At 44.0% G+C, this 22215-nt stretch overlaps 1 protein-coding gene across 12 annotated transcripts in view; it reads left to right on the forward strand.

Moving 5' to 3' along the window:
• The window catches only part of LOC109864308 (pleckstrin homology domain-containing family A member 5), a 182613-nt gene that overhangs the window by 114632 nt on the left and 45766 nt on the right, over window positions 1-22215 (forward strand). For 11 of the 12 annotated variants that reach the window (XR_004204134.1, XM_031797121.1, XM_031797115.1 and 8 more), the window contains exons 4-10: window positions 787-870; window positions 7792-7971; window positions 11070-11211; window positions 13153-13257; window positions 16992-17064; window positions 18699-18799; window positions 22024-22139. Coding sequence is in view for 11 of the 12 variants with exons in the window: in XM_031797121.1 (XP_031652981.1) it covers window positions 787-870; window positions 7792-7971; window positions 11070-11211; window positions 13153-13257; window positions 16992-17064; window positions 18699-18799; window positions 22024-22139 (801 nt within the window). In the remaining variant the exon portion in view is untranslated. The remainder of the gene's footprint in view (window positions 1-786; window positions 871-7791; window positions 7972-11069; window positions 11212-13152; window positions 13258-16991; window positions 17065-18698; window positions 18800-22023; window positions 22140-22215) is intronic. The other variant, XM_031797117.1, reaches the window with a different exon arrangement.

Below are 22215 nucleotides of genomic sequence, written 5' to 3' on the forward strand. Positions count from 1 at the left end.
GCAGCAGTGTTGAAGATCCACGGCTGGGCTGGATAGCTGTTTGTCACGCGAGAGAAGAGAGAATAGTGTCAGTGGAAGAACTATGTTAGATGGTGCTGTGTAGAACAGTGTTTGACCCAGGTCAGAAAACAGATGGGCTGCCATGCTGAAGTTCAGCACCACCCCCCACTCAAGGTGTGTAGGCATTGTGTCTGATGTTCATTGTTCTTCAACAGGACATTGTGTCGTGTGGAGGGACACTAATCCTCATCTTCCTACTGCTCCTCAATTGGCTGGTTAACAATGAGTAATATGGTTACAATTGGCTGGTTGACAATGGGTATGATGGTTATTATTGGCTGGTTGACAATGGGTAATATGGTTATTCTTGGCTGGTTAAGAATGGGTAATATGTTTATTATTGGCTGGTTGACAATGGGTAATATGGTTATTCTTGGCTGGTTAACAATGGGTAATATGGTTACTATTGGCTGGTTAACAATGGGTATGATGGTTACTATTGGCTGGTTAACAATGGGTAATATGGTTACTATTGGCTCGTTAACAATGAGTAATATGGTTAACAATGCTGTTATTAATTAAGTCTACTTTATGTATGATTTTGGTGGTCTAATGTGTCCTCTCTCTCTCTTCTTCCCCTTATCCCTTTCTCTCCCTGCCCCCCCCATCTTTCCCTCTCCCCCACCTCTCTCTCTATCTCTCTCTCTCTCTCTCTCTCTCTCTCTTCTCCCCCTTATCCCTTTCTCTCCCTGCCCCCCCCCTCTCTATCTATCTCTCTCTCTCCAGTCACAATGAGCGGAAGGTGACCTGTAAGCATCCAGTCTCTGGTCTTCCTTCACAAGACAACTGCATCTTTGTCGTCAACGAACAGTAAGTCTCTTCTCTCCCACACCCTGACCAGTGGGATGACTGGAACATACATGCCAGTGGAATGACATACCCACAACTGAACTTGCATGCACACACACTAACCTATAATGTCGGGTTGGTTTCACCCCTGCATCGTGTGTCCATTCTTTATGCCACAAGATGTGACAGAGAGTGTGTGACTGAGTGACAGAGAGAGAGTGTGTCAGAGGGAGAGAGAGAGAGAGTGTGATAGATGGGGAGAGAGAGAGTGTCACAGAGAGTGACAGAGGGGGAAAGAGAGAGTGTGTGACAGAGGGAGAGAGAGAAAGCATGTCAGAGGGAGGGAGAGAGTGTGACAGAGCGTGTGACAGAGACTGAGTCTGAGACAGAGTGACTGACTGAGAGTGACTGAGTGACTGATACAGAGTGAGATAGTGAGTGATGGACATAGAGTGATGGACAGAGAGTGAGTGACGGACACAGAGAGTGAGTGACGGACACAGAGAGTGAGTGACGGACACAGAGTGATGGAGAGAGAGAGTGAAGGAGACAGAGAGAGAGTGACGGAGACAGAGAGAGAGTGACGGAGACAGAGAGAGAGTGACGGAGACAGAGAGAGAGTGACGGAGACAGAGAGAGAGTGACAGAGAGAGAGTGACGGAGACAGAGAGAGAGTGACGGAGACAGAGAGAGAGTGACGGAGACAGAGAGAGAGTGACGGAGACAGAGAGAGAGTGACGGAGACAGAGAGAGAGTGACGGAGACAGAGAGAGAGTGTGACTGAGACAGAGAGAGAGCGTGACTGAGAGAGAGAGAGACTGAGACAGAGCGAGTGCGTGACTGAGACAGAGCGAGTGCGTGACTGAGACAGAGCGAGTGCGTGACTGAGACAGAGCGAGTGCGTGACTGAGACAGAGCGAGTGCGTGACTGAGACAGAGCGAGTGCGTGACAGAGAGAGAATGTGACAGAGAGAGAGAGAGTGTGTCAGAGGGAGAGAGAGAAAGAGTGTCAGAGGGAGAGAGAGAGTATCATAGAGAGTGACAGAGGGAGAGAGAGAGTGTGACAGAGGGGGAGAGAGAGTGAGTGTTACAGAGGGGGAGAGAGAGTGAGTGTTACAGAGGGGGAGAGAGAGTGAGTGTGACAGAGGGGGAGAGAGTGAGTGTGACAGAGGGGGAGATTGAGTGAGTGTGACAGTCACTCTCTCAGTCACACACACTCTCTCTCCCCCTCTGAGAGAGTGACAGAGAGAGAGAGAGTGTCAGAGGGAGAGAGAGAGTGACAGAGAGAGAGTGTGTCAGAGGGAGGGAGAGAGAGAGAGTGTGTGGCTGAGAGAGTGACAGAGAGAGAATGTGACAGAGAGTGACAGAGAGAGAGAGTGTGTCAGAGGGAGAGTGTGTGTGACTGAGAGAGTGACAGAGAGAGAGTGTGTCAGAGGGAGAGAGAGAGAGTGTGTGGCTGAGAGAGAGTGACTAAGACAGACAGAGAGAGTGACTGAGACAGTCAGAGAGAGTGACTGAGACAGACAGAGAGTGACTGAGACAGACAGACAGAGAGTGACTGAGACAGACAGAGAGAGAGTGACTGAGACAGACAGAGAGAGAGTGACAGAGACAGACAGAGAGAGAGTGACAGAGACAGAGAGAGAGTGACTGAGACAGAGAGAGTGACTTAGACACGTACTGAGACACGTACTGAGAGCCGGAGAGAGAGATGGAGAAATTGCTTAAGCTTGGCAGCCATTTTCTCACTTTACCTCAAAAACAAAGAATTTAGGCTATTATATGGTCCATCTCAGATGCAGTCATGACTCAGTTCGAATCCTATTTTTCTGGATGGAACATTAGGTGTTTTGGAGATTTGTAGTCTGTTCCTTACTTCCTGGCTGTGCCGTTGAGTGATAACCCCCCTCCAATCTGCTCTGCACCCCGTCCCAATTATCCCCTCTGTCACACTCTCCTCCTCAGACTTGGATTAAAATTCCATTTGCTTTTGCGTTAACTTTGTTTTGTTTTAGCGTTTACTTTTGTGATCATTCCATTGGTTCCATTTCGGCAGGCAAGCTCAATCAAGCCCATCTAAGGTATTTGAAAAGATTTCAATTACTATTTGAACCCATGTCTGCTCTTTCTATTAGCACCACACTGAGGCGTCTGAGGATAATATGCAAATATTCTCCTCAGTGTGTAAACTGTTAATTGGGACTGAGGTGAGAAAGTCAAACATAACAGATTGAGGTGTGTTGGTGACAGACAAAAAGGTTTGTGTGAACGAGGGTCACCTCCGATCACGAGAAGGAAAATGGAAAAGATGCTCTTTACAATCAGTCATATAAAGGAAATTCAACTTGTATAAAATGTTTCTTTCATTCCAAACAGCAACTCGACACCTCCGCCTTCGTTAGGGTTCTTGGGCTGACCAAGCCTTGACTGCCGGAATGTGTTGGTTTTTCATCATGAAGACCCACTTTCTTTTCAACTCCTTGCACGTTGCGAGAACGACATAACAGAATACTTGAAACAACAGAAAGCAAGTGATGTGTTCGTTCCTCCCAGTGGAAAAACACAACTTCACATCCTGATTATCCAGCGAGCGTCGGCCTATCTGTGAGCAGATAACCAAGCAATGTTAATTTGGCCGGCCTTTTCACTCAGTCTCTCTCTTTGTCTGTCTGAAGACTGTATTATCAATCAATCAAACTTCATTTATATAGCACTTTTCTCACAGCAAATGCATTTCAAAGGTGCTTATTTAATCAAATAAAAAGGTGTGAAAAGCTAACACACAACGTTTCTATGCAAATTTCAACTCAAGATAAATTCGGAAATAAATTAAAATAGTAAAAAACAATTGTAAAATAACGGTGGATATGAGAGACTAATGCAGCCGGTGACAAATGGTGATATAATATATTGGATATAGAATCAAATAAATGTAGTCGAGCAACCTCTGCTTTATGGCCAGCACTGCATTCTGAAAGTGTGTTCGCTTAACCTTCTTTGTACTGAACTGCTGTCCTTGAATCCTGGTCGACACCATCACCGTTCTCCCAGGTGATTGACACGTCAAAACACCTTTTCTAGAACTTTAGTATAAGAATCTTTATAAATCTCTGAAAAGGAAAGTTTCCGAAGCGAATAGGGGATGAAAAGTAATCTACTTCAGATAAATGTCACCTCTCCCTCACACACCTCCACCTTCCCTACAGACGTAATAGAGGGTGTAATGTGGATTAATGGTGTTCTGAAGGAAGCACTCCTCATTGATAACCAGTTTACACTTCTTCAACCCACACATCCTCTCTCCCTATCAACCTCTCTCTCCATCTCTTTCCACTTGTCGCCCACAGTCCCTCTCTGCCTTCCCGACTCACCCATATTCCCCCACCCTGCCTCTCTCTCTCTTTCACTCTCTTCCTCATGCTTCATCCCTCCCTTTGTCCCTCCCACACCCCATACTCCCTCTCTCTCAAACTTTCTTCTCTCTCTTTTCCCCTCTCCCGCTCTCTCTCTTTCTCAATAGGATCAGTGCTCCTGGTCCAGCCAGACTCTGTAATGAGTTATTTACAGTGTGATAAACCTCTGCTTTAATCTCCTTAGACCTCAGGCACAAACCACTGAGCGCCACTTTATAGTACAGAAATGTCACTTAGTGTAGTGTTGTGTTTGTGCCTAATATCCAGACAAAAGAAAGTATTCAAAAGTTTACTTCTTGGCTCATTAGTTTATACCCTTTCACCATTTATATTGTAATACTTTCAAGTGTCCTATTTATTTCCCCAACTTTGATGTCTTCCACTCTTTAATATCTCTGACTCTGAATGCTCGGCTATGAAAAGCCAACTGACATTTACTCCTGTTATTCTACAACCACTGTGATTATTATTGTTATTATTATTATTTGACCCTGCTGGTCATCTATGAACGTTTGAACATCTTGGCCATGTTCTGTTATAATCTCCACCTGGAACAGCCAGAAGAGGACTGGTCTCCCCTCATAGCCTGGTTTCTTCTCTAGGTTTCTTCCTAGGTTCCTGCCTTTCTTGGGAGTTTTTCCTAGCTCCGTGCTTCTACATCTGCATTGCTTGCTGTTTGGGGTTTTAGGCTGTGTTTCTGTACAGCACTTTCTGACATCGGCTGATGTAAAAAGGGCTTCATAAATGCATGTGATTGATTGAATGAATGGTGTCTTAAAGTGGCAATATGTCACTTTTTGGGTGACCTGACCAAATGCACATAGAAAGGTGAGATATAGAACTATCATTCCACTTGAAAGCAAGTTTAAGAAGTGGTAGATCTGTTTTATGTGAGCTATATCTATGCTACCCGTTCTAAAGTTTTGTTTATGCATCTTTTAACTTTCAGTTTGGAAACCAGCTTCAATCCACTGAAGAAATAATGTTTTTGGTTATGGAAAATATATTTCAGTGGTTTAGATGGTAAAATGATTCTCTACACTTTACTCGCTTATTTTGTCACATAAACTGAAATTAGGCGAACCATTAGAGTTTTAGCAACCAGGAAAGGGTGGAACGATTTCTGCATATTGCAACTTTAATGGCCATGTCTTTCTTCACAACTTATTCAGCACGCAGAATTGGATTCAAAATGTCCGCCACCTCATGCCTCTTGTCTCTGGCCTACACACACTAACCCATAATGTCAAAATGAAATGATGTTTACAAATGAAAAGCTGAAATGTCTTGAGTCAATAAGTATTCAACCCCTTCGTTATGGGAAGCCTAAATTAGTTAAGGAGTAAAAATGTGCAAGTCACATAAGTTGCATGGACTCACTGTGTCCGCAATAATGTTGTGTGTAAAATCATGTGTATCATGATTTACAACAAGACACTAAAGTAAAACTTAAAAAAATGTGGCAAAGCAATTAACTTTATGTCCTGAATACAAAGCGTTATGTTTGGGGCAAATCCAACACATCACCGAGTTTCCACTCTGCATATTTTCAAGCATGGTGGTGGCTGCATCATGTTATGGGTATGTTTGTTATTGTTAATGACTGGGGAGTTTTTCAGAAAAAAAAATACATGTAATAGACCTAAGCACAGGCAAAATCCTAGAGAAAAAACCATTTCAGTCTGCTTTCCACCACACACAGCAGGACAATGACCTAAAACACAAGGCCAAATCTACACTGGAGTTGCTTACCAAGAAGACAATGAATGTTCCTGAGTGGCCACGTTACAGTTTTGACTTAAATCTACTTGAATATCTATGGCAAGACCTGAAAATGGTTGTCTAGCTGTGATCATAAACCAATTTGACAGAGCTTAAAGGGGCAGCAGTGTAGCCTAGTGGTTAGAGCATTGGACTAGTAACCGAAAGGTTGCAAGTTCAAATCCCCGAGCTGACAAGGTACAAAATCTGTCGTTCTGCCCTTGAACAGGCAGTTAACCCACTGTTCCTAGGCCGTCATTGAAAATAAGAATTTGTTCTTAACTGACTTGCCTAGTAAAATAAAGGTAAAAAATATTGAAAAGAATAATTGACAAATGTTGCACAATCCAATAGTGGAAAGAGACTTAATAAAGTACAGAGAAAGATGCACAGCTGTAATCACTGCTAAAGGTGCTTCTACAAAGTATTGACTCGGGGGGGTACTTGTGTAAATTAGCTATTTCTGTATTTCATTTTCAATAAATTATCATTAAGGAGTATTGTGTGTAGATGGGTGAGAATTTTTTTTATTTTTAAATGAGGGCGTAAATTTAGAATAAGTCAAGGGGCATGAATACTTTCTGAAGGCACTGTACATTCTTCTACATTCCTCTTTTCACTCTCCACTTCCTCGCTCTCTTTCTTCGGTCTCGTCTTCCTCTTTCCTCTTTCTTCTCTTTCTCCATCCCTGTCAATCATCCTCTCTGCTTTCTCCCCTATCTTCTTCCCACACTAAAATATATGATTCAATTCACAGAGAATGTTTACTCCTTGCCACAATTTACTGCTAGACCAAACTGCATTTCGGTTTGAGGGGAGGAAGGGGCTGGACAGCAATCAGCTAGTTTCACTCTGTAGGGAATCTGATATTGATATCACAGCACATATGGTACATGTTAAAGGAAGATGGCAGCATGGGGTGGTATTAAACGGATGGTGGCGTTGCCATCAGAGCTGTTGATATGAACCCTGTCTTGTTTCAAGATCAGATAAGAAAGGACCACTGTATTTGATGCTAGGTGGGAGTCAGCTTTCTGAAGTGGTAATTCTCCTGAATACTAGATGTGATAACCTCATGAGCCACGTTCAGCATGTGTTGACTGTAAGTGGCTTTGGATAAAAGCCTCTGCAAAATGACCATATAATGATGATATATTTGAACACTGCGTGGCATCCAAATGTGAGCAAGCAAGGGAAGAAGCCCTAAAGCTAGGGGCTATGCAGCGGGCAGCCTTCATATGGCACAGGGAGAGAGAGACTGCTGGTAGGAAGTAGGAAAGGAGAAGGGACTGTCCTCTCAACAAACCCATCCCTTAATTACAGTACAGAGCTGCCAGTAGCCTAGAGGGGAACAGTCAATTAGCGCTAGGTAATGGGCTTATGTAATATAAACCGCAACGGTCCTCTGTAGCTCAGTTGGAAGAGCACGGAGCTTGCAACACCAGGATAGTGGGTTCGATTACCGGGACCACCCGTACGCATGACTAAGCTTTGGATAAAAGTGTCTGCTAAATGGCATATATTAATGCAATTGTAATGTTCTCTTCACGATGGATATTCAGTGAAAAGCATCTAGAGAGTGTGTAGCCTGAGAACATCCCTGAAGACTACAATTATAGTTTCATTTCAGTTTGATGTGAATGTTTATTTGTTAAATGTCACGATTACATATAATTAGTTTATCATATGTTTGATATTTTCAGGTTATATTGTTTGATATTATTCTTTAATTCAGTTCATTTTGTTTCCTTCCCTTTTTGTTTTCTAGCGTGACTTCTGCAAAGCTTGTCCACCCCGTTACAGATCCTGTCACAGTCAACCCTGTCACAGTCAACCCTGTCACAGTCAACCCTGTCACAGTCAACCCTGTCACAGTCAACCCTGTCACAGACAACCCTGTCACAGACAACCCGGTTACACACCCGGTTACAGACCCTGTATCAAACAGGTAATATAGTATACATGCCTATTGGCTGGATGGATGCTTTGCTCTTCCTTGCTATTAAGCATAAGCCTCTTCATCTGTCTTTCTGTGGAGAACCCCAGCTAATTCATCTCTCTGGAAGTCCTGCCTCTACCGCTGTCTCATTAAGTCAGTCCAACCACTAACCCGTATGCTGCGTGTGCCATGTGTTGGATTGCCTGAAATCCTGCTATGCAATGCTAATGCTAAGATGTGCAAGATTTATTTGTGCCTTCCGATTTGTCTTTAAGTATATTTAATAGAAAAAATTAAGCTTAGCTCTCATCGTGTGTGTGTGTGTGTGTGTGTGTGTGTGTGTGTGTGTGTGTGTGTGTGTGTGTGTGTGTGTGTGTGTGTGTGTGTGTGTGTGTGTGATCGCAACGGGTGAAATACATTCTGTCTCCGAGCCTGAGTCAATTTATAGAATTGTTCCTCGCAACGGGTCTACCATTTACCTCTCAGATAACGATAGCCTCAGTGTTCATACTGACACACAGTCATTAGTTATTTAGCTAAACAGACCCTGCATAGACAGACAGCAGACATGGGTTCAAATAGTATTTGTTTTCATTCAAATACTTAATCATTGATTGAGCTTGCTTGGCGCAATGGAATTGTCACGGAGATGCAAAACTCTGTCCATTTGATTCTCCCGACAGAAAGAAGTATTGGAAAGAAAACCGATACTATTTGAACCCAGGTCTTTCGGACAGTAACAAAATACAATGCAGCTTTAAGAAATGCTTCACTTCTAAAGGCATGTTTTGTTACCTTTATCTTCATTTTCCCCTCTTATCCTCCCTGCTGACACACTAACACACACAGGGGCTATTGATCATGAGGCAGAGGCTGTATGATCTGGGAGCCTGGCTGTGTGGGTCGACAGCGCTTCTCAGAGAGGTCATACTCCGGTTTACTCCTAGGGATTTCTGCTAGCAGAGGTAACAGAGAGCGAGAGAGAGAGAGGGTGTGGGAGGGAAAAGGAGGGGAAGGTGGAGCCATACAGATGGCGGGAGAGAGAAAGACCTGGGGGAGATAGAGAAGCATCATTAAGGCGAGAGAGGAACAAAGAGATCTATAGAAAAGGAAAAGTTGAGAGTGAAAAGTGACAAAGAGAGTGATTGCCTATAGAAAGACTGTATGATCTAAGCATGATTTGTATGAGTCACTCTTCAGTTCTTTTGATGTTGTCATCAGGACTGGTGTCATCCACTCCTACAGGAGTCAATTGCCCCGCAATTCACAGACCTATTCACTGGGCCTGCCTCTGACGCACTTGGAAATGCTTGAAATGCACAAACACACTTTAATGCTGGAAAGCCTTGACTGGAGACAAGCGTTGAAGTTGGAGACTTTCCAGGTTCAGCTAAGAAGAATGGAGATTAATCCTGTCAAATGGGCTGTGAAGACAATTATCCACTTTGAAGATAATAACGTATAAATATCGGTCTAGCAATTCACTATAAATAGGTTTTTAATGTTGATCTATACTGAGTGTACAAACCATTAGGAACACCTGCTCTTTCCGTGACATAGACTGAGCAGGGGAGGAGACAGGTTAAAGAAGGATTTTTAAGCCTTGAGACACTTTAGACTTGGGCAAGACAAAAGATTTAAGTGCCTTTGAATGGGATATGGTAGTAGGTGCCAGGCGCACCGGTTTGAGGGTGTCAAGAACTGCAGCGCTGCCGTTTCCCGTGTGTATCAAGAATGGTCAAACCAACCAACGGACATCCAGCCAACTTGACACAGCTGTGCGAAGCATTGGAGTTGTCCCTGCGGGATGCGGTCGACACCTTGTAAAAGGTCGACACCTTGCAAAAGGGGGTGCAGGAAGGTGTTCCTAATGTTTTGCACACTCCGTGTGTTGGTAAGAATGTATGTGTCGTTGTGTGTAAGTAAACAGCAGCCGTTGCTGTCCTATTTGTGGCCTGGCCTTTGTGTTTTTGAACGCCTGATGTGCGCCTGTGAAGTAACCTTGCCCCTACGTTCACATGCCTTAAGTCACGTTCACATACCTGTCATAACAATCCTGTTATAACCCCCTGTCCTGTCTGACCAGTCCTGCCACGTCCCTGCATGCAAGCGTCATGCACATGGTCCAATCACATCACAGACTCTGACGGACATACAGGCTGACCTGTTTCTATGGCGGGTTGGAGAGGTGGCGATTACAGTAGATTAGAGGAATGGGCTAAGCGAAAATGTAGGATAATATTTGTCAAGCTTCAGGGAATGATAACTGGCAGGAGAGGGGAGAGTGGATTGTCATACCTTATCTGTTACCAGAGCTGAATTCAGCAGTGTACCCTCATCTTCAAGGTGTTTGTTCCTGTGAGGTGGGGACCTTAAACCCAGCTTTACTATCTCCCAGACAGACCGATACAGATATTCTCTCGACCCCTCTCCACGCTCCAGAGATCACAGAATACAGGCTCAGAGATCACAGAATACAGGCCACTGCTCAGAGACAATACTGATCTGAATACAACTCTATATCTGTCAACTCTGCAAATAGGAAGATTTATAGGCGAGCCTAGTTTATTTTTTGTTACTGTTGTTATAAGCATTACAATCTTTTATGGTGCTGGGTAGTTTATCCTGGGGGTCCTTGAACTTTCCTGCATTTGGTATTGGCCTTCCACTGGACTGGGACATGCACTTTGAGGCCATTTAGTTTGTCAGGCAAAGTTGTCAGGCGATTTAAAGTGGCCTGACTTGGAGGAATATATCAGATGTGAGACGGAGTGAGTAATTGGTTTGATTTATGGGGCCTGCCTCTTGTTGCCTTCTCTCTCTCTCTCTCTATCTCTCTCTCCTCTTTCTCTAATGGCAGGGTTTGGCTCTAACAGAGATGGGCTCTCATTGTGGTTGGAGTTTAAACTGGCGAACCGATAGAGCTAGACAGGCTTGGCCATTAGGCAGCTTATTCGCAGAGCAATCAGTGTCATGCACACAGCTGCAACCGCGTCGCCTCTTAAACCCGCCCATTAATCCCACAGAAGTTGAGTCCCAGCATCATTTGTGTAGTCTTGTCGCATTTTTCATGTCCTCCTGCATTTCTCTGTCCCCCCCCCCCCAAGGCCAAAGGCTCCAGAGCAGGCTCCATCAGAGGAGAGCGACCGAGTGAAGAAGGAGCGCCCGATGAGCACCATGAGCCAGGCGTCTAACTACACAGGAGGGTCAGACTACAGCACCTACCCTGGCAGCAGCCCCGCCACACGGGTAAGAGCGCCACGTCGGCCTGTACACCCAACCGCTAACAGACCACTAGACCCATGCCCTAAGCACGAGTATAGATCTGAGAGGGTTAGAAGTTGGTGGTTCCTAAAGAGCACATGGATGCCACTGTAATGGATGTCATGCAATTCTGGTTCATGTACAAGGACCGGGTTGGATTAATGTACTGTAACAAGAGTGACTTGGCTAATAGGGGCCTGTGAGAGGGGAGACAGAGGTCCCAGTTCTGGGTTTTTGAGAGGTGTCTTGTGGGGTCAGTGCTCGCTCCCATTTTCTCCATTAGTTCAATGTTATGAGAGCCGTATTAGTCCACAGAGAGTATCAGAACAGGGACTCTACATTAGATAATATATGCTGGATTATCCCAGCCCTGTCACAGCTTCACAGTTCATAAATGCTTAATAGACTGGTGTATAAATATGCATGCTTTGATCAAATGAAAAGCATGCTTTCATGAATTAATGATGTTTTACTTCTGCTTACACTGACCAAAGGTATTGCTTGGTGGCATGTATTTATTAATGAGCTGTAATTATTGATGAGTTACCATAGAGCACCACGGTGGAGGTGTCATAATACCCATAAAATCTAGCGGTCAAATGGTCCCCCCCCCCCACCCCCCCACCCCCCACCCCCACCCCCAAAAAAGAAATGTCATGCTAATTAGCGGCTAATGTGGCTATCATAAAGAACTACAAATACCATGATGCTCTGGATTGGAACCATTTCCCTGTTTGATTGCTAGATTTTATGGTTATTATGACATACTGTGGAACTCTATTGTGGGTCGAGCTACTGTAGCGCTCTGCTGCTGTAGGGGTGGATAGACGGTTCTGCAATGCTGTGAGTCTCTCTCTTGCTCTCTCACTCTCTCTCTGTCTCTCTCTGTATCTATCTCTCTCTTTCTCTCCCTCTCTCAGTAAAGATTGTCTTGTAGAATGGGCTAGTTTAATGATGTGAATACTGTATCTCTTCCTTCTGTTGCTTTTTAACTTTATTTGTTTACGAACACCAAAGAGCCAAATGCATGTTAACGGGCTTCACCTATATTTACTGCTGAAGGAGGATATTTTGAATGAATTTGTAACTCTCCTCCTCTAATTATGCAACTTCAGAAATGTATTTATACTGAATGAAAAATAGAAACGCAACATGAAACAATTTCAACGATTTTACTGAGTTTACAGTTCATATAAGGAAATCAAGTCAAACTGAAATAAATTTATTCGGCACTAATCTTTTGATTTCACCTGACTGGGCAGGGGTGGGCCATGGGTGGGTCTGGGAGGGCATAGGCACGTCCACTGGGGAGTCAGGCCCAGCCAGTCAGAATGACTTTTTCTCCACGAAAGGGCTTTATTACAGACAGAAATACTAATGGTCTCAGACGTCCCGCAGGTGAAGACGCTGGATGTGGAGGTCCTGGGCTGGCGTGATTACACGTGGTCTGCTGTTCAGGCCGGTTGGATGTACTGCCAAATTCTCTAAAACGACATTGGAGTCGGTTTATGGTAGAGAAATGAACATTAAATTCTCTGGCAACAGCTCAGGTGGACATTCCAGCTGTCAAAATGCCAATTGCACGCTCCCTTAAAACTTGAGACATCTGTGGCATTGTGTTGTGTGACAAAACTGCACATTTTAGAGTGGCCTTTTATTGTTCCCAGCTATACAGTCTATGGCTATAAACAAACAAATTAGAAGTTTTGGAATGGCCTAGTCAAAGTCCTGACCTAATCCCAATTAAATTGTTGTGGCAGGACATGAAACAAGCAGTTCATCGTTGAAACCCCAAGGATAACATTCAGTATCAAAAATATACAAAAATAAAGAAAATCAGAAAGGGGGCAAATACCTTTTTCACGGCGCTGTGTATAAATGTTTTTACATACCGTATACTGACAGTTTATCTATTTACATTTTCAGCCTTCAAGGTCTTACAAAAAGGTCCACAACTTTGGCAAGAGGTCCAACTCTATTAAGAGGAACCCCAATGCCCCGGCGGTCAAGAGCAACTGGCTTTACAAACAGGTATTGGAAAGTTTGTACATCATTTGTAGTTCCCAGAATAGAAGAACTTGACGAAATGACTTCTTCATTGCAATTGACTCTGAAAATAGTCCAGAGAATTGCAGAATCAAATGGCTGATTGCAGTATGCATGAGGATGAGTTGGTGTTGGTGGAAGTGTGCATCCTACACAGGCTTCCTCAGTGGGTTGAGGAGAGAGTCTGTGTGAAAGGGCTTTGAGGGGATAGCCACCTGCACACACACATACAATTCTAAAACTGATACAATTGTTATTTTTCTTCATCAAATTACACACAATAACCCATAAAAAAAAACTAGTTTAGACAAAATATCACATTTACATAAGTATTCAGACCATTCGCTCAGTACTTTGTCGAAGCACCTTTGGCAGCGATTACAGCATCGAGTCATCTTGGGTATGACTCTGCAAGCTTGGCACACCTGTACTTGGGTGTCTTCTCTGCAGATGCTCTGGATGGGGAGCGTTGCTGCACAGCTATTTTCAGGTCTCTCCAGAGATGTTCGATTGGGTTCAATCCGCGCTCTGGTTGGGCCACTATAGAACATTCAGAGACTTGTCCCAAAGCCACTCCTGCAGTGTCTTGGCTGTGTGCTTAGGGTCATTGTCCTGTTGGAAGGTGAACCTTCGCCCCAGTCTGAGGTCCTGAGCGCTCTGGAGCAGGTTTTCATCAAGGATCTCTCTGTACTTTGCTCCGTTCATCTTTGCCTCGATCCTGACTGGTCTCCCAGTCCCTGCCGCGGAAAAACATCCCCACAGCATGATGCTGCCACCACCATGCTTCACCGTAGAGATAGTGCCAGGTTTCTTCCATAAGTGAAGCTTGGCATTCAGGCCAAAGAGTTCAATCTTGATTTCATCAGGCCAGAGAATCTTGTTTCTCATGGTCTGAGAGTCTTTAGGTGCCTTATGGCAAACTCCACGCGAGCTGTCATGTACCTTTTTACTGAGGAGTGACTTCTGTCTAGCCCCTCTACCATAAAGGCCTGATTGGTGGAGTGCAGCAGAGATGCTTGTCCTTCTGGAAGGTTCTCCCATCTCCACAGAGGAACTCTGGAGCTCTGTGAATGACCATCAGGTTCTTGGTCACCTCCCTAACCAAGGCCCTTCTCCCCCAATTGATCAGTTTGTCCAAGCTTCCATGTTTTGGTACCCTTCCCCAGATCTGTGCCTCAATCCTGTCTCAGAGCTCTACAGACATTTCCTTTGACCTCATGGCTTGGTTTTTGCTCTGACATGCACTGTCAACTCTGGGACCTTATATAGACAGGTGTGTGCCTTTCCAAATCATTTCCAATAAATTGAATTTACCACAGGTGGACAATCAAGTTGTAGAAACAGCTCAAGATGATCAATCGAAACAGGGTCTACCTGACCTCAATGTAGAGTCTCTACTTATGTAAATAAGGTATTTCGGTTGTTTTATTTCGCTTTGTCATTGTGGGTTATTGTGTGTAGATTGATGAGGATTTTTATTTATTTAATCCATTATAGAATAAGGCTGTAATGTAACAAAGTGGAAAAAGTCAAGGGGTCTGAATAATTTCCGAAGGGTCTGTATACACACACACACACACAGACACAGACACTCAAAGGGAACTTGACAATGTCATAGGGGTTTATCCAGGCTTATCACAACCGGCCATTGGGATCGGATTGGGAGTCCCATAGGGGGGGGCGCACAGTTGGCCTAGCGTCGTCCGGGTTTGGCCGGTGTAGGCCGTTATTGTAAATAAGAATTTGGTCTTAACTGATGTCTGGGTAGGTTCCTTGTTCCTTGTCAATCATTGGCTTATTGGGGAAATCAGCAATCGGACAATATCTTCTTTAAGTAAATCAATCAAACCTTTTTTAATGCAATTGCAGACAGAAGTTGACAACGGAAACACAACACCTGTGTTTCAGACTAAGTTCTGCACCCCACCTAAGGGCCCAGCTGATTTTATACATGTGATCACTCCATGGTGGTATGATCACCTACGTCAATGTATGTATGCAGCAATATGCTGAGGTTATCTTATAAGGTAACCTGAATTCATTAGCATTGTCTACTGTCACACAAGATCAACATGTCAAAACCAGACAGTGGTTACTTCTCTTTATCTAGTTTCGGTCTGACTCAGACCTAGTCTGCAAGCACAGTCTCACGACAACCAGGGCTTAACCACAAAGACTAATATAGATGGCTTGTGCAATGTATAGTGGCAGAGTTTTTAGACACATAGCAACTGTATCTTATTATAAGGCCTGCAGCAAAACATATGAATCTTAAGGTCCCCTTAATCAATAATGGGGACCCCTTCACTGACTTGCCTAGTAAAGGTTAAATGTGTAACATCAGACTCACACACACACGCCCAGCTATCTATTTACCAGGGACATCCTCATTCATATTCAGAAAGAGATACATTCACTTTGAACCTGTATTCCCAGACAGTGGATTGAAATCAGATTGGATTGGGGGGGGGGGGGGGAGTGGCCTCATCTCTTGTTATCTGGCAATTGTATTCAGTCTAAATGTTGATGCATCATTTTGTCATTCTCATTTACATAGTCTGAGTCTTTTGTTTTAGTTAGTACTGATACGGTGGCCTTGTCCCTCAAGCAAAGTGACAACCATCCTTGATTGGATGTAGCTTTCTCTCTGTCTCAATTAATCAGGTCACTTTACAGACTTGCTCGACCAACCTTGTGGTGGCTCAGCTATTTTGCTCATTATCTTTCAACCTGTACAATGCAACTTGAGCATTTCCTCTCCCTCACCAAGCTCTGGCTGTGGGTCAATTTGTCCATGTGTCTCGACCCCCTAGCACACACAGCACACAAACAGACCCACACTCACTCACAACGATCAACATTAGCATCACTCAGTTTCCAACTAGAGTTGAGCTGTTGTCAATAACCTTTCTCCTATATATGCTTCCCTCTCTACCATGCTGAATTATCCTTTCAAAGCTGCATTGATTCTCTCTCGAAAGACTTGCCTTTTCTCCTTCTCAAACCTGACAACCAAAGTCTTCTCTTAAAGGGGACATATTTTATTTATGATGGCAAGGCTTTGTACTCCTACTCATGCATCAAAAGAAGCTGAAAATGAAAACAAGAAAAACACAAAACAGTCTTTAGATTATTTATGTTATGAATAAAGAAAGGCAACGTTAGAGAAGCCATTATTGTTTTAGAGAAAAGATTGGAGCTTATTATCTAGAGACTAAAGGCAACTAAAGTGCACACACACACAGCTATAAAAACAGAAATGGGAAACTTGTCTGGTAGTTATTAAAAATATAAATTTAAATGGGGCCAATTAGCTTCAGTGGGAGGAGATAGCTGTGGTTAATGAAACTGTCTGGGATCAGAGGGAGTGTGTACGTTGCTTCCTGAACTCCGTGACAGAGTTGGCCACTCCGTGCTGGAGGGACAGCAGGGTGTGCAGGATTTGGTTCTAGCCTGGCTATACTTATGCATCTAATTCAGCAAATCAAGGTAGGTCTAGATGGAAAACAAGCGCAGCCTATAGGTATCCAGGACCAGTATTGAGGAACACCGCTCCATGCACTAGATCTGATAGCGGATGCTTGAATAGATGGAAGCAATTTGCCATTTATTGTCGAAAGGCTCACCTAGCTTATCAGAGGGCAAGGAAGCACTTCTACAACATGTTTTGCTCTGTCTCAGTATCTGATTGGATTCTCCCATCTTCTGTTACCCTGTAGGACAGCACAGGGATGAAGCTATGGAAGAAGAGGTGGTTTGTGCTGTCTGACATGTGCCTGTTTTACTACAGAGGTGAGACACACACACACACACTCAAAACGCAACACACGGTCAAAGTTTGAGTATAGGACATCCACCAGGTGCATCATAGCTAGCAGTAAAGGCAAACGTATTTGCTGCAGACGTAGACATAACACAATTCTCCCAGGTTTCAGAGAGTTTAATTTCCATAAATTGTTCAATTAAATGGTCCCGGAGTGCAATCAGCCAGCTCTTTCATGACATGCCCAGAGGGGAATTTCCTGTTTATTGGCAAACCAAGAGACGAGAGAAGAGTTCTTAAAAGAGTGTTGACGTGCTATGCTTTCTGATAACAACTAGCTCTCTCTCGCGCTCTTATCATCTTCACTCACTTCATTTGAACTTAAGTGCCGTCTGTCAATGAGTTTTCAAGGGTAAGGTTTTGACTAGGAATTGTGTCTATCTGAAGGCAGGAAGGAAAGAGGTTGTTGGGGGAATATGAACGACCATGTCTGATTGACTGATGGTTCTGCTCTGGTCAGGATCTCTTTCGCCACAGAATGATCAAATCAAATCTATTCATATCATCACATAGCTTAAAGGTTAAGGTCACCTTGCTTCGTCTTTGTAGAATCTAGTGTAACGCCCATTTTTAAATCAAATCAAATGGTATTGTTCACATGTGCCGAATACAACGGGTGCTGTAGACTTGACAGTGCAATGCTTAATTACAAGCCCATTCCCAACAGTGCAGTTAAAAAAAGAAGACACATATTTGCTAAATAAAAAAAGTAAACAGTAACACAATAAAAATATAACAAGGCTATATAGAAGGACTACCGGTACCGAGTCAATGTGCAGGGGTACGAGGTAGGTCATTGAGCTAATACAGTATGTACATATGGGTAGAGGTGCTGCTTTCAGGAGGAGGAGGTGCTGCGTTCTCATTTCATCTTCTCGATCTCTCTCCCTCTCCTCTCAGTTAATAATGCAGCAGTAGAGAGAGAGCGGGGCAGACGCGGGGATGGAGAGCTGCGGGGAATTCTGCTGTACTTGCCTGTTTAAAGTAAACCCTGAAGCTGGGTTTGGGCTCTGTTGGTTTTGCTGCAGTCATGCTGCACTCTACAGATGGTGTGTTACAACACCGTGTAGGCATAATACAAGCCAGCTTTACGTAACACTCTGAGAAGCAAGAGGGATTGATTCCATCATTGTTTACTTGTCTCTCGTTGATGCTATGCTATCACACCCCAGTTAGTGTGTTTGTTTACCAAGTTGCACTGTTAGGATTCAATTTGACTGCGAAATTATAGATGTTTGGCAAAGCTGCCCGAGGAGAAACGGGTTTGTTGCTCCATCTGGTTTGGGTACCCTACTGTGTAACATGCTGTAAGCCCGGGATTTGGGGGTTCTTAGTGAAGAAAGAAAGTGAACATCCCGCCATGCTCTGATAAACTCCAGACTAAATGGTCCTATCTGAGACGGTTAACACACCCAGAACTTCGTAGGCACCTTTTATGTTTCCGGTACATCCAGTGTCCACTGTCCTGTTAGAATGCTGATAGTTCCCCTCCTCTGATCTCTCCTGACTTTTCTCCGCCAGATGGACCATAATGCACTATTCCACAGCCTGCATCGACATTGTAAACCATATATGACGATTCTTCTCGTCCTCTGTCCTGCAGATGAGAAGGAGGAGGGCATCCTGGGAAGTATCCTGCTGCCCAGCTTCCACATCTCCATGCTGTCTGTCGACGACCACGTCAGCAGGAAATACGCCTTCAAGGTCAGTACTGTACACACAGACACAGCCATATAAAGGACACTGTGCTTCCGCGAGTGGACGGCCTAGGTGGTTGCAATGCGGAGCCCGGTACTTGTTTACTTGTTACTGAAGGCAAATCTATAATCCGTAACTCCTTGTCCGTCGGGCTGGATTGTATAATGTATGGATATCTGTATAGACAGCGGTAGGTTACGCGGAAGCACGTATACACTGTATACCACAGCAGAGTTATTGCTTTTGTACTGAGTTATTGTAGTGCTATGTATCAACTGCCATTGTCAGACAATCCCGTAGGGGTAGGAAGCTATGGTGAGCATCAACTGGTCACTCGCGTCGCGATATCGTGGAGGAATGGAATAGTTCAGCTTTAGTCCCGCCCTGTTCAGATCCCTCGCCCACTCCACATGCTCGCATCGCTCAACGGTCCCTCGCCCACTCTGCTTCTCTCTCTTTCCTTCCATTGAAAGTGAATGGCTTCCAATGTTTCACCGCGCGATGCTGCTTTCTAGTCTATGAAAAACTGTGACACACACGCTTCTCTGCGCTTTTGGTCTTTCCTTTCAGAGAATCTCTGAAAATGTGTTTGTATATGGAGAGCTCTTTGTGCGTAGATCCATGATAAAGTCAATAGATTTTCTAGTCTCAATGGGCAAGAGGGTGATTGGAGCAAGATGGGCAGAGAGAGAATATGAAGGAAAGTATATACTGATAGAATGCTATATCGACCTTCTGAGCATGTTATCCTCACATACTGTTTCACACAAATCTTCACAGTCAACACCGGTTCACTCTGACACATTGACACCGTCTATAACACAGTAACAAACCCATCCGTTCTCTACTCCCCCACATCCCCTACTGTCTGTCCTCTCCTCTGATGTGTGTTAGTGCGCATCCCAAATGGCACCCTATTCCCTATATAGTACACTAGCCCTGATCTAAAGTTGTGTACTATACAGTGCCTTGCAAAAGTAGTCATCCCCCTTGGCATTTTTCCTATTTTTTTGCATTACAACCTGTAATTTGAATGGGTTTTTATTTGGATTTCATGTAATGGACTTACACAAAATAGTCCAAATTAGTGAAGTAAAATTTTCAAAATAAGTTGTTTCAATACATTTCTACAAATTAAAAATGGAAAAGTGGTGCGTGCATTCACCCCCTTTGCTATGAAGCCCCTAAATAAGATATGGTGCAACCAATTACCTTCAGAAGTTACATAATTAGTTAAATAATGTCCACCTGTGTGCAATCTAAGTTTCACATGATCTATCACATGATCTCAGTATACAGTGGGGAGAACAAGTATTTGATACACTGCCGATTTTGCAGGTTTTCCTACTTACAAAACATGTAGAGGTCTGTAACGGAGCACCATTAAATCCATTATTACAAAATGGAAAGAATATGGCACCACAACAAACCTACCAAGAGAGGGCCGCCCACCAAAACTCACGGACCAGGCAAGGAGGGCATTAACTAGAGGCAACAAAGAGACCAAAGATAACCCTGAAGTAGCTGCAAAGCTCCACAGTGGAGATTGGAGTATCTGTCCATAGACCCACTTTAAGACGTGCACTCCATAGAGCAAGTCACATAATTAGTTAAATAATGTCCACCTGTGTGCAATCTAAGTTTCACATGATCTGTCACATGATCTCAGTATACAGTGGAGAGAACAAGTATTTGATACACTGCCGATTTTGCAGGTTTTCCTACTTACAAAGCATGTAGAGGTCTGTAACGGAGCACCATTAAATCCATTATTAAAAATGGAAAGAATATGGCACCACAACAAACCTACCAAGAGAGGGCCGCCCACCAAAACTCACGGACCAGGCAAGGAGGGCATTAACTAGAGGCAACAAAGAGACCAAAGATAACCCTGAAGAAGCTGCAAAGCTCCACAGTGGAGATTGAAGTATCTGTCCATAGACCCACTTTAAGATGTGCACTCCATAGAGCTGAGCTTTACGGGAAGAGTGGCCAGAAAAAAGCCATTGCTTATTGGAAAAAATAAGCAAACACGTTTGGTGTTCGCCAAAAAGCATGTGGGAGACTCCCCAAACATATGGAAGAAGGTACTCTGGTTAGATGAGACTGAAATTGAGCTTTTTGGCCATCAAGGAAAACGCTATGTCTGGCGCAAACCCAACACCTCGCATCACCCCGAGAACATCATCCCCACAGTGAATCTGGTGGTGGCAGGTTCATGCTGTGGATATGTTTTTCATCGGCAGGGACTGGGAAACTGGTCATAATTGAAGGAATGATGGGTGACGCTAAAAACAGGAAATTCTTTAGAGGAAACCTGTTTCAGTCTTCCAGAGATTTGAGACTGGGATGGAGGTTCATCATCCAGCAGAACAGTGACCCTAAGCATACTACTAAAGCAACACTTGAGTGTTTTAAGGGGGAACATTTAAATGTCTTGGAATGGCCTAGTCAAAGCCCAGACCTCAATCCAATTGAGAATCTGTGGTATGACTTAAAGATCTCTGTACACCAGCGGAACCCATCCAACTTGAAGAAGCTGGAGCAGTTTTGCCTTGAAGAATGGGAAAAAAATCCCAGTGGCTAGATAGGCCAAGCTTATAGAGACATACCCCAAGACACTTGCAGCAGTAAAAGGTGGCTCTACAAAGTATTGACTTTGGGGGGGATGAATAGTTATGCATGCTCAAGTTCATTTTTTTAGGTCTTATTTCCTGTTTGTTTCACAATAAAACATATTCTGCATTTTCAAGGTGGTAGACATGTTGTGTAAATCAAATGATACAAACAGAAAATACATTTTAATTCCAGGTTGTAAGGCAACAAAATAGGAAAAATGCCAAGGGAGGTGACTACTTTCGCAAGCCACTGTATAGGGAATAGGGTGCCAATTGGGACGCTGACTTCTTGTCAGTCTCTGCCTCTGCAGCAGGAAACGAGAGTAACACTCAGCTTGGAGTGTTTTCCTGTTGCTCATATTTATGGTCCTAAGCCTAAGCAGGTAATTAAAGTTAGCTACACAGCCTTGGAGTGGTAGGGATGCACACATACATTCACGCTCAATCACACATGCGTGTGTAAACAGACAGTCTGATGAACACATGCACTCCTCTTCCAAAGAAGGTGATGTAAACATTCCCTGCGGTCTTGCCAAGGTTACCCACTTACCTTCCTCACGCTCCTCTGTCTTACAAACTCTCCCTCTCCCGCCCTCACTCTATCCCTGCTAGGCGACCCACTCCAACATGAGGACATACTACTTCTGCACAGACACGGCCAAAGACATGGAGTCCTGGATGAAAGTGATGACGGACGCAGCCCTGGTCCACACAGAACCAATCAGAAGGTGGGTAAACCCAGATAGAACAGCACACTAACCCAAATCACTCCTATAGCAGCCAGCCAGCCTTGATTGCCTGACC

Source organism: Oncorhynchus kisutch, linkage group LG19, assembly GCF_002021735.2.
Source record: "Oncorhynchus kisutch isolate 150728-3 linkage group LG19, Okis_V2, whole genome shotgun sequence".
Taxonomy (NCBI): domain Eukaryota; kingdom Metazoa; phylum Chordata; class Actinopteri; order Salmoniformes; family Salmonidae; genus Oncorhynchus; species Oncorhynchus kisutch.